This window comes from Molothrus aeneus, chromosome 1, assembly GCF_037042795.1.
Source record: "Molothrus aeneus isolate 106 chromosome 1, BPBGC_Maene_1.0, whole genome shotgun sequence".
NCBI lineage: Eukaryota > Metazoa > Chordata > Aves > Passeriformes > Icteridae > Molothrus > Molothrus aeneus.
In genome coordinates this window covers 109,939,361-109,952,884 of record NC_089646.1, presented here as the reverse complement: position 1 = coordinate 109,952,884, position 13,524 = coordinate 109,939,361, and the positions used below count along the sequence as shown (strand labels likewise).

The 13,524-nt window shown below is 41.6% G+C and overlaps 1 protein-coding gene across 1 annotated transcript in view; it reads right to left on the bottom strand.

The window, feature by feature from the left end:
• Positions 1-12,742, bottom strand: part of ASXL3 (ASXL transcriptional regulator 3) — a 124,656-nt gene extending 111,914 nt beyond the window's left edge. Inside the window, exon 1 of the mRNA XM_066562794.1 lies at positions 12,664-12,742. Within this exon, the coding sequence (XP_066418891.1) occupies positions 12,664-12,717 (54 nt within the window). The 5' untranslated portion in view covers positions 12,718-12,742. The remainder of the gene's footprint in view (positions 1-12,663) is intronic.
• Between the last annotated feature and the right edge of the window lie 782 nt (positions 12,743-13,524).

Genomic DNA, 13,524 nt, shown 5'->3' with positions numbered 1-13,524 from the left:
CAGCACCTAGGGATAGGAATCTTATAGGCACAGGAGCAGGCTTTCTTAAAAGTATGTCCAGCCCTCCTGGACCCCTCTGTTTTTAAGGGCTGTTTCCCAAGATGATCTCTGATGATCCCAAGACAATCTCTGAACCACTGTCCTGGACAGGCTTAAGTCTACCCTCTAGAACTCCAAGATAGCTTTGGTGAACCCCTTCCTCACTTCACTGAGAACTCCATCATATTGTGGTCACTGTACCCAAGATGGCCTCAGACCTAGAGTCTCCAGTGGGAGAATCCAGGAAAATCTCTCCAATGGGAGAATCCAGATCTTTTTTTATTGTTGTTGCTCTAGTAATAATATGGGCAAGATAATTTCAAACCGATTCTGAAAACTCTAAGAGGAGATCTTAGTACCAAATGAATGAGAAAATATTTCAGATGACAAATTGGGTTTCTTTTTCATTTATTTCAAGGGCATTATTTATTATTTCAACAACACTCCTTTAGCGAAGATAGACCACAGTACAACTTGTTCTAAAAATAAACTGAATGTAACATCATGTAAACAGAGTGTTTTATTTCCAAGACAAAGGCTCTGCATTTTATAAAGGAGAAAAGACAGACTAATTTTTTGGTTTTTAATCTTGGTATTTTATTGAAATCCTCTTAAAGTCTGAGAAAAATTCAAATTTTAAAGATCAAAGTTTAGGGACTTTAGCTGATGATACAATTAAGTGAAATGGTAGAAAAAATAATAAATAAACAAATAATATGTGATTTTATCACTGAATTGAGAAACTGGGGCTTTTTCCTTATTCTTTTCATTGTCAGTCAGATTTTTTTACTTCTTTCACTATCCTTGCTATTCTACTTCTCATTGGTTCAAGAACACCTCCATTTTCTCCATTGCTCCCCAATGCAGTACTGTAATTTACCTCCCCAGGATTACCTCAGTATCACCCAGGCACACACTCTTTTCACCACATGACATGCCAACAGACATAAACCCAGTTTCATTCTCTCCTACGAATCCCAGAAAATGTATGCAAGTGCTAAAAGTAATAAGCTCTATAACTATTATTATGTATGGATAGAGCATTTAAAACCTCTTTTTTTTTTTTCAGAACATTAATTCTCAGAATTCCCAGATCCCCTCCCTCTTCCTTCACACATATATCTTTCTATAAAATTAAATTCAACATTTAACAACACTTGAACTCACACATGAAGCTTCTTGCCATAACAGCTCCAACAATGCAGATAACAGCGAACAGGTGCACTGTTTTTTTAATTTTCTTAAAGCTTTTATTCTCTTTGCAGCTCTTTCAGAACCTTTCTTTTCCCCAACCACCATGCACATATACCAGCCTCACTTATCCAAGTTGCCACTTTTGTAGATCTGGCTCAAAATGAAGACAGGAGCATTATTTCACTCTATTTAACATTACTTTAAATAGCTTGAAACATTTTCCTACAGCTCAGACACTAATAAAATGAACTAGCACAAGAAAATTACAGTATGAATCTGAGTCTGTCCTCATCAAGGACAGCTAAAATTGACTAACAATGACAGAGATATTATTTTCATGTTATTTTTTTATCTAATGGAAGTGTTACAGATTCTGAGAATTGTAGAACTATAGAATGGTTTGGGTTGGCAGGGATTTTAGAGATCATCTGGTTTCAATGTCCCTTCCTTGGGCATGGACACCTTTGACTAGATGACATTGGTCAAAGCCCCATCCAACCTGGCATTGAACACTTCTAGGGACTGGGCATTCACAACTTCTCCAGGCAATCTGTTCTTTTATGATTAGAAAAGTTTGATAATGTGTCAAACAGTCTATTTCCAAGCAAGTAGCTAACCTTGTGAATTGCTGGAGACAGAAATGTTCTATTATGCAAAATAACAATTATTTAATTAAATATTAATCTACAAAAAACCCCAAACAAACAAACCAACAAAAAAAACCTAAATAAAAACCCAAAAAAACAAGTCCATGAAGAAAAAAATTATTTTTATTACTATTTTATTTATTTTTACCAAGGTATCTTAGATTGGTTTTGGTTTGTTCATTTTATTAAACAGATTAAAAATCAGTCAGACAACGCTTTTCTGATCTAACTCTCAAATATTATGTATGGATATACATAATATTTTTGATCAACTGTTTTGACTCCATTACTCCAATTTTTTTATAGCTTTCATCTTTTTTTGATTTTTTTCACTGTGTAGTTCACAGGCCACCTGAAAGACTACCTCTCTGGAGTCCATGAAACACAATAGCTAAAATTGCTGCTCAGACACTGACTTTATTCTCAAAGCCTTATTATTGTTACTTTCTTACATCATATCCTGCATCCTTCAGTCAGTCACGCAACTGTTTGTTCACACTTCTCCCATACTCCCTTTCACAGGAAAACTCTGGCCCAGACAGCCATGGGAGAGCTCTGAAGCCTCCTCCTCAAGCTCCAATGCTGCTGGGACGGGAGGCTAAATTAACAACCCACAATGGTTGCAGTGAGCATCCAACATTTACTGCCACGGGCTGATCAGCAGCGCCGGTACTGAGAAGCTCCGACGGAGGCACTCAGTGAATGCAACAATCGTCACCGATACATGTATCAAAGGCATGCAGTAACTTGCACAGACAGACTGATAAAAATCTGCAAGTCTACCTAGTGAAGCCACAGCCCTCTACTTCTGAAGTGCTTCTACAAATCCAAGCCAGAGCATGTTTTAACATCACAACCATTTAGTGGGGCTCATTGTCATTGGAACTGTGTTATTACAAAGAGCAAAGATGATTCTTCCTCATAAGACAACTGCAGCATTCAAGATGGCTCCAACCAGTAATTCCATTTCTTTTCAGTGTTTGCTCCTTGGGAGCCAATCCCATGCTCCAAAAAGCACAGATTTCAGTAACAGACTTTTTCTAAAGACCAGGGACATCAGTCCAAGACAGTCATAGGGTTGGTTATCCCTGACATTGCACTCAGATGGGTAGCTCTCATTCCAAAAGCAACAGGGGAAGTTGGCACTGTTGATCCCTGAACATCCCTGAACACTGTTGATCCCTGAACATTCCTGATCCGGAGGAACAGGATTTTAGCATGAAAAATCTGACTGCAAGATGAAACTGGGAGCAGCATCCATTTCTTGCCATTGATATTGGCTACACAAAGGATGCTGAGGCTCATTATGGGCAGATCAAATGTCCCAGGCATGTAGCCTCATTTCTGTGATTCTCCCTGTCAGTTTCACAGGCCTGTGACCCAATACCTGAAAATCAAGGGACCACATCAAAACATTTAATCCTTATTCTTCCCTCCCACCAAATACTTCCTCCTGGGATATCTAGCAAAAATTACTTTAGCTGTTGCCCAGGAGGGCACCTTCAGGAAGGTACATACCTATGGAGCCATGGGTCATCCTGAAACCAGCAGCAAAAAGGCATTAACATCTCTTTAATAGTCCATTATTTGAAGATTTCTTCTACAGTGAATTCTGAGCTTTTTCCATACCTAGATGACAAGCCTCGCTATATTATTCTCCATTTTAATTTTTAAAACAGAAGACATGTAGTTACAAAATGTCTCAAAAATCTTCGTTATGAATGAAACAAATTATGGAATAGGTTAGAATGCATTAAGCACTACTGCTGTATGTAAAAACCTGCTGCAGCATTGCTGCATCAAACTCTCAAAAAAATAAATCAAGAGACTAAGCCCAAATTGCCTCAAAAACCAGAAAATATGAATGAGAACCATTAACTGGATAAAGAATTCTCAATCTGTACTAGAAAATTGATGTTTTCTGTCTAGTCACTGTCAGAAAAAACACAATGCATCTAAATTCTAAATCATGCTCATTGGACAACTTTTCCTAATAATTTTATTTTCTTAGTTCTCCCATTTTATAAAGCAGAATGCAAATTGTCACTAAAAGTGCAGATTCTGGCAAAGCCAGACAAGTCATAGTTCCTATCAGTAACAAAAGTTAGTAATTTTATTGATTTCACAAAACCAAAACTAACTTGGGTTGTATGACTTCTTTTCAAGTGTGAACAGACAAGGTGACCTTGAGGCCCTTTCCAACTCCACCTTCTATCAAAGTAATGCTTTAATTAAGATGCTTTTCTCAACTGAAACACCAAGTTCCAAAGAGGTTCTCATTGGTCCTACCAGTCTGGAATTTCTAAATTACAGAAATTCCAAATGAGATTAAAAGAAGCTAGTATGATCAGAGAATGTAATGGTTTTGAGATAGCTGCCAGAATCTTGGTCCAGAAGAACGACAGCAGGCTATGGAAAATAAGGGTCTATTTTTTCCTCTTACCCTTGCTAGGTAATATTGGCAGGCAGGCATAGTGACATGGAATGTCACATGCTTCACTGATACAGCAGTGCCAGCAGGTGATGGATAACTGGGAATTTTGAGGCATAAAAAGAATTAACATTTATCTAAAATTAGATATCAATAGACATTCAGTTTCAATTTATGGAACAGAAAAAGAAATAATCAAACCAGATGGTATCACTTAATGAAAAATAGTTAAGTACTTTGGCAACACAATGATAGTGGTAAAGCCTCATCTTATATAAAAAAGAAGGTTCAAGTCACCAAAGTAGGAACAAATCATGTGGGACATGAATTTGACTGTAATTTACTAGACTCTAGACAGGCATCTCACCAAATATGTGAACTACTACACAGTTAGGCAGGTTTTCCAGGCTGCTAAGAATGAGCTAATGGAATCAAACTTTGACCTTCAAATGCTTGATATATACTTCGGGTAAGGCTCTTTTCCTTCCCTAGGTGTTAAGTTACATGGGAAGTTAACTAGGATATAAAAAATTATAAACCCTGATTGATTAATTAAATTCCTAATTCTGTCTGTCTATAGGATCTAAGCAAAATCACAAAAAAGAAAGAAAATAGCCTTGAATTCTCCAAAGCAAATAACCTAGTAGCTCAGGATCCTGTCTCTCAAGGAACACTTCTGAAGTTGTAGAGGTGTAGGAAATGTTGTTATCTGTAAGTCTGGCTATGTTCTATAGGATGCAACTGTCACCCACAGGATAATGATTTCTAGAGCTGACCCACTGCAAGCAGTGAGGAGATTCTCATCACAAGCTTGTCTAGACCAATCTATGCATATAGGAGGACAAGTTTCAAAACATAGCATGTAATATGTGCCTTCTAAACAAATTACTTTCTGGTGATCAAAAAGCATTAACAATAATCTAGGGTGTGACCTGGAATATCTTCTACACAGAACTACAGCCCAAATAGCCTAATGAGTCTGATGACTCTAGAGCAACAGACTGAACTGTGGCTGCTGATCCTGGCAAATGCTGTCAGACAGAAACAAAACTTGATGCTACACTACAAAGCAAATCTTAGACACCTGAGGTACAAGAGGCCACGTCAGTCATAAGCTGCAATGCAAAAGCTGGATGCCATATGTTAAAAAGGTCAAGTGAAAGGTCCTCCAATATTGAGTAAAGTCACATGCCAGGGTCCACAGATTTTGTCTTTCTGAACTCAAGAAGTTATAGAGAGCTGAACTCTTAAGTCAAAGAATGAAAATATCAGAACACTCAGATGCTCCTGTTCCAATGTCACAAACACCAGAGCTTGCTTGAACAAAAGTTAATGGAGCTCCTCTGGACCCCTTCAACACTAAGTGCCACCCCTCAACACAATCAGTGCACTGACATCAAAAAAGCTCCAGCATGTACTGCCAGATGGTTTATCTGTCTCCTGACACTCATTTGATGTCTGTGCTAGAGCCGTATCACCATTCAGAAAGTTGTAGGTCAGCCTTTCAAACCAAGATTAGCAGCAAGTAATCAGTAGGCACCTCTCTCTACCATTTTACATTCCCATCAAGTACATCTCCTCCCAAGACAGTAACTCCAGCAACAGAAAACTATCTGGCAGGACCTCTCAGAAAGAGAGCAGCCTCAGAGGGCCAGTATGTCAACAATTTGGGATTCTGTGGGGATGTTAATTGTCATTCAAAGTTGGTAAGTGATTAAATGAACCACTTATGACCAATCTGTTGTGCTTGAGCAGCACAAGGATTTGCTACCTAAACTCACAGGATGAGCAAATGCCATGTACCAAGATGTACTGCTTATTGCTCTGCCTTTGCATTGGAAGCTGACCCAGAGTGAAGGCTAAGATACTTGGTTTCTTCAGTCTGCAAGTTCCTCAGAAGGAGGATTTGCTCAGTTTCATCTGGAACCCATGGACCAATAATGAAATTTCCACTAATCACATCTTTTCCCAGGTTTTGACAGCACAAAAGGAGGCCTCTATTTAGTTACTGCTATTTACAGGGAATACCAAGACCATCATCATCACACCCAGCAAAACAGAAAACACAATGAAGCTTATAACATTAAAAAAACCAAAAAAACCCATCAAAAAAAAACTACAAAAGAAAAGTTTTTACTCCTAAGTCAAGAGGTCAAGTTTAGCACATGATTCTCCACATAACTGTAATTTGCTGATCACAGTATAAAGAGCAAAAGAAGCTACAGCAGGAAGCACGGTAAGTTTAGTTTGGCTTTCCACCTTAATAACAGCATGCTACCTGGTCCAGACTAAGATGCTGTAATGGCATGGTTTGGATACAGGGACTTGGTGAACTGGGCTAGCAAGTCCAAACTTACCTAGCTGCAAAGGGTGGTAGGGTCTTGAGTGTGGTTGCTGGAAACTACTTCACTGTGGTTGCACATGCAACTGACCAAATCTACTCTTGGAAGAAGAAAAACTAGAACAGTTATTTCAACAGAAAATCCAGTATGAGAGGAAAATATTGGCTCTTCTATAAAGGTAAGCCAGAAGACACTGGAAATATTTACTGTAACAGGGAACATTAAATTATACCTTAAGGCACTGAGAACACCTTCACACTATTGAGGAATGCTCATATTTAGGCTCCTGTTAGGGTCTTCTCCTATGATATCCTGCTTTGACAGAAATAATGTGACATTACTGAAAACAGGTCCCATTCCTAGGTAAGGTTCTTGCCTACCTAAAGGTCTGCAATGCCAAGAGTTAAAGGGCTGTCTCAAGATAAAACGTTAAAATCTCATTTCTCTCAATCTACCCTAGAAAAATGCAAAAGGTGAGCTGAAATAGATGACATTGTTTGTAGATTTTATTTATTTATTTTAAATCAAAAAATACTAAGCCCACACTTATTAATGGTATTTCACACGAACAAAATAAAATATTGACACCAAAACCACAAAAGGTAGGAAAAAAAAATAAGTGCAGGTTCAACCTTGTCTAACAACTGCAAAAATTACTTTGAATAAAACAAACAGGAGGAAACCCTAGAGCAAACCAAACTAAAATACAGCTCTTCAAAGCAGCATTGATTGTGGATCAAAGGGAAAGGCCATCAAAACTTCCCAAGCCACAATGTTTCTGCATGTCTGAAAAAGAATTAACTCAGAACAAATATGGAAATAATAGCAGGTCTCTGTTAAGCCAACAACAAAGAAATCCTTAATACCGTAAAACAAAGTTATATCAAATTTTCCTTTTTAAAGACACATGAAGCTCCTTTAGCACAATGCTTTTAAATGTTATTTATAGTAAGAAAATCAAAGACTTAACATAAAAGTCAAAGGGATTATCATCAATGGTCTAGCTATGCAGAAGTTACTCTTCTAGTTTTCTGTTTCATTTGTGGTCTTCAAATACGAAGATGCGATACAAAAATACTTCCATACCGCAACACGATCTGTTTCCACTACATTATCTCAGCATAGCAGATGAAGTAACAATCAGCTTTTGGACAGCCAGCCACATTAAACAGTAGCATGCAAGTGAGCAATTTCAATGGCTGGTTTTCATGTTTTTTTCCAGCATCAGTTTCCCTAATTAATTAGCATATTTTTCTTACAGTTTACAAGAGGAAACAAACAGCTCTTAGTTAAGAGCTGGATCCTGTCAGGAGACCACTGCAAGAAACACATGAATTAAGATATGAGTATTACTCACCCAATATGCACATGTCACCTGAACCACAAGGACTCTCCATAGAACTGGAAAGCACTTAAGTCCTCAGTAACACAAGAAAACATTTCTTTCAGAACAAAATTCAGAGAAGAAAAAGCAAAAATACTAGAGAAGTGATCCAGCACACAAATAACCAAACAAGGACTACTGTTCTCATTCTTGGGATTTTCTTCTGCTTTATTCTCAGCTTGTGGCAGAGACTTAATTCAACTACATTTCAAAATACCACTTACAGGAAAAGGCAATAATAAGAGCAAGCTATTAATAAAAAAGTGTTTTTAAAATGTTACCATAAACTATCACCCTTCATAGGCAGATGGTCTGTGCTTCTGAGCTCTGCATTCCCAAAATGACCAGTCTCCACTCACTCTGTTCAGGCCTTTGGTTCAAAGTCCTACAAATAACAATGGATCATGTCTGGAAGTCAAATGATAAAAGTTGAATCATTGCAGCCTACTTAAATTTGTCATCAGTTTTTATGTGGCAGAATATCCTTGGGCATGTTTTGTTCTCAGTATTGTTCATTTCAATAGTTTTTATGCAGAATTTTATGACATTAAATTTTTAAGAGGCAGAATTCACTACTTCAGGACTTCCAGCAATAGCTTGAGAGTCCTTGTGAAGCTAAACAGAAGATTTTTCATCTGAATGGAATCACTACAAATTGCTTTAACTACTCAAGTGTTTAACCTTTCTATACAATTTTAATGAGTTCCATGTATGATCAGAAAACAACAATATGGCTACATCAAATGAGGATCAACTAAAAGACAAAGGAAAAACAGGATGTTTCTCCTCCTTCCTTGAAAGGTTTTCTTTTGTTCTCATTCTTTTAAGTGTTCTATCTTAGTCTATCAGACACAAAAAGCAGAAAACTGGCATGGAGATAATGCCCAGGTCATACATAAGCACTGCTGTAGTCTGCACTGCTGCAAAGTACAAAGTGAGTTGACATATCGGGTCTACATCAAAGACATGCCCTTTGGCAGGTTGTAAAGACAAGTTGCAATTTTGTCCATAAAAATGTGTGTTCTACAAAATGGGCTCTGTAACATGAACTGTTAGTGGTATGCCACCATTCCATTGATCCTGCACATGCGTTCATTTCTCAGGAATGCTTGTAAGCTGGGCTATGCCTTGCCCTAAGATAAGCAGACTTGCATGAAGAAAAAAAGCAGTGTGTCACAGACAGAAAGATTCTACTCTCTGCAGGAGACTTCTTCCATAAAATGCAAGTTCTGATAGAGGGCATGCCAGTGGCTCCTGCTTTATTGCCTGTATCACATACATGGTATTTACAGTAAGAGATTAATAGAATGGGAGACCTTTCCTGCTTATGTTTTAAAAATTAAGAGAACAGCTTGAAAAAACACTGCATTGCAGGAGGTTTCCAAAAACTCCTTAATCAAATACTGAAAATGAGTAAATACAACATTGACAGTCTGGAGCCTCAGTGCTTACACATTACAATGTGTTTTAAGACAGTCATGTAATATATTTTTCCGAAGTACTTCTGCTTTTTTTATTGTGAATATGGGAAACAGAGAGCTTTGAAACAACTCCAGGCTCAAGTCCAGTTCTTGTGTTCCTTTTTATCCATAGCTATTATACGGTACATTACGAGTTTCAATATAGATTGAATACAGAGACACGACCATATCAATTTCTGTCATAATTACTGTGAGAGAAGCAGTAACAGAGAATGAATGAGGCAGAAGTGTAGCCACAGAAGGAAGATGATTTTATGACTGTGAAACAGAACTACTACAGAGACGCTGTTGGTATCATAACTACCTCTCCCACAGATTTCCTGAACAGCTTTGAGTAAGGTACTTAATCTTTCCATGTCTCGACTCTGCATGGGTAAAGCAGAGGTCAAAATACTTAACCTCATAGGCATGTTGTAAGTATAGAAACATTTGCATTTGGGAAGCTACTGGGTGCTGCTAATAATAGCTGTGTATGTACAATTGAAACATAAAATGAGAATCTGCTTCAGCACTGTTTGAAAGGTGTACAAAAAATTAAGTACGCCACCTCACAACAAACAAAGAAAGCATAACTAAAATTCTGCAGCTCTACTGAGTGAACTTATAATAGTTGGGAAACTGGCATGAAAGTACATCATTGAAAGTGCACATTGTAATACATGGACATGAAAAACAGACTGATAAAGCAATGCCAGCAATGTTATCTGTATAATTTCCTACTTTTTAGCACTTCACTTTGAAAGCCTAATATTGTTGCAATGTAAGAGCTTTTATAGAAAATCTACAATGTATATATCCATACACTGCCCTATACATTAATTCACCCTCTTTTTCCTAAAAATAATTCAGCAGTACACAATTTTACAACATATTGATCTAGGTAAGTCATGAGTCGTTTTTTGTGAGTAGGTATCAATCACTTCATTGTTTACTTGTCTGTGAAAAGAAATTGATTTAATCAAGCCATGCAGTAATACATTATTGATGTATCCCAAGAAAACAAAGTCATAATGAACCATCAGGGTCCTGACATAAAGCACTGTAAGAAGCAGCAATTTCAGCTTCAGTCTTTCCTAGTGATTTGCAAACATATGTGACTGTATACAAGTAGCAAAGACTAATGCAAGACTGTAGTTGGTCTGAGCAGCAGCACATGTCATTCACATAACAGACTTGGGACAAGCTCTGCAGAACTTGGCAACCTCAGGAGGCTGGACAAACCAACTGTGGACCTTGTGTATCTCCACCACTTACATACAGCAGTGTATCATCTTACATGCTACTAGATTTTAGCAAATCATTACTCTTCTAGGGGGAAATGTGAAGCAATAGGACATCATGAAAAAAAAGACTCTTAGCCCTTCTTCACAGCAGTGGCTCAGCCTTTGTTCTCCAGAGGCTTTAAACTTTTCCATGTATTAGACCACATGGGAACAGCAATTTTACTCGATACACAATAAATTCCTTTATGCACATTTGTCAAACAAAATACGGCTTACAATGGTAACTGTAGCAGCAGCTTGAAAGACTAAAGTTAGGATAGCAATTTGATGTATTTTATAGACTTTTGAATGTGTGTTTGTCAGCTTAGAGCACGGAGAAACAAGTACCAGAGCAACATCTGCTGCCAAAACTACTTTGGCAAAGGTGAGTATTTTACTGCAGTGAAACTTCTGTTACAATCACAAAAAATAAGCGAGTACAGTAGCGACACCATATCAGAGCATCTTCACTAATGCTGCATTATTACAAAATGTTGGGGGACATATAATGAGCCACATCAGAATTTAGCACTGTCCAAGCCCACGAGAGTACCTCGATACAGCTTACAGAGACATCTATAGGTAGTGTCTGTCTAATACCTTATAATTATTTACGTAGGAGAGGCTGAACTTCCGATCTAGGAATTCATATAGCGAGGTGAAAACATTTTTACAAGGAAAGTGCTTCACAAATACACTAAACAAATAATAGGAATAAGACAGCATTACCGTCTACCAGAAACAGATGCAAGACTAGTAATGGCATGTTACTTAAGCAATTCAATCTGTATCAGAGATGAATAAAAGATAAAGTTCGTGTGGATACAAAAAAGCAGCGTAGCCAGCAGCCTATCTTTCCAGCTTTGTCATCTTTCTACGCACTCGGCTGGAGCTGAACCAGACTCAACTTTGCAGAAGACACGCATACGGACGTGTACAACCATACGTGCTGTACTGTGTGTAACTATTTGTTGTAAAATTCCTCGAATAGAGAGAACCCAGACGTACTCCGAAACGGGAAAACAACATAAACGATGTACTACTCTGTTACACTTAGCGAACAGTAATACAGAATCATGAGAACAGATACAGTAGGGTAAGGGAGACAGTTTCTTAATGAAGTGGGGAATGGACCGAGTCTCCAGAGGCACGGAGCCTTTCCAGAAGCGGGTTACATTGCCCTGGACATTGCCCAGCTCCGTGGTGGAAGTACAGAGGGTGAAGCGAAATCCCAGGTCAGAGATGACTCTAACGCCCCTCACCCCTGTCCTGTCCCCACTAAAGGGATGGAAAGGCAAATCCCGGCTATTTCACTTTTCTCTAAATTAAAAGGAGGAATTTCCTCGGGATATCTGATGCAAGAACTTTGCAGAGATATAGACACGGTCCCTGGGTATTTACACACACACACACACACATATATGCAGAAAGAAGAAAAGAATAGAGGTATTTCCTCACGCACGCACCGCAGAAAGGACGTAAGTATTTCTCTCCTCCAGGCAGGCAGGGACGGGCGGCAGAGCCGCGGGCTGCCCGGACCGCCAGCCCGGCTGAGCCGGGCACCCGCACCCGCACCGCTCCCGCACGGGCACTCCCGCGTTCCTGCCCGCTCCCTCGCACGCACGCCCCGGCTCTCTCTGCTCGTTCCGGAGTCCCTCGCACACTCCGTGCCCCGGACTCGCTCACACGCTCTCTCTCTGTCTCTCCCCCTCCCGTCCCGCCTCACAGTGGCCCCGACCGCCGGCAACAAAGCGGCGGGCGGGCAGCGCGCCGGGCTGGCGGCGGCGGGACGCGCTCGCCCCGTACACACATACAGACACACAGACAGACACAGACAGACACAGACACACACACAATGCTGCCGCTGCCACCGCGGCACCTACCAGGCGGGCAGCCTCGGCCCAGGTGCGGTCCTTCTTCTTCCTCTTGTCTTTCATGTTTGCATCTCATTGAGGTGGTTCGGGGGGGGGAGCGGGGGGAGGGCGGACCGGGACGGGGGGGGGGGCCCGGAGGGGTTCCGCACGGACAATGATACGGTGACACCGAGCTCTGGAGCCCCCGGGGCGGGAGGGGCGGGGGCGGAGGAGGAGGAGAAGGAGGAGGAGGGTGGGGGCAGAGGCTCCCCGCGGCGGCGGCACAGCTGTGACAGCTTGAGGGATGCTCCGCCGCGCTCACAACAATGCGCTGTGACGTCACGCGGGGGAACCGCGCCCGCGCCCAACATCCCCACGGCGGCGGCGGCGGCGGCAGCGGCGCCCCCCGCCCCAGAGCGCGCCCGCCCCCCAAGCCTCGCGAGAGCGCGGCCGCGGGCCGGGGGCGGCGGCGAGGGGAGCGGGATGGCGGGCCAGCCGGCGCCGCCGCACTACAACTCCCGTGGTGCTCCGCGGCGGCTCCCCGGGGACGCGGCGCTGGGGGCGCTGCCGGGGCGGGGGTGGCGGGCGGAGGTGGCGGCGAGGGCGGCCCCCTCGGCCCCTTCTCCTCCCTCTCCGCCCTGTGCCCGCTTCGCGCCGCGTTCCGGGAAACCAGCCCAACATCCCGCCGGGCCCTCCCCCGGAGTGCGAGCGATCCCCGGAGTGCGAGCCGATCGCTGGCCCCTACTTACGGCTGCGGTCGTCCCCCGCCCCGGCGGTGCCCGCCCGTGCCCTCCTGGCTCCGGCCGGAGCCGCTGCGGGAATGCCGAAGCGAAGGCAGCCCCGGGCGGGCCGGTGTCGGCGCGCAGGGACCCCGCGTTAGCGATTCAGCTC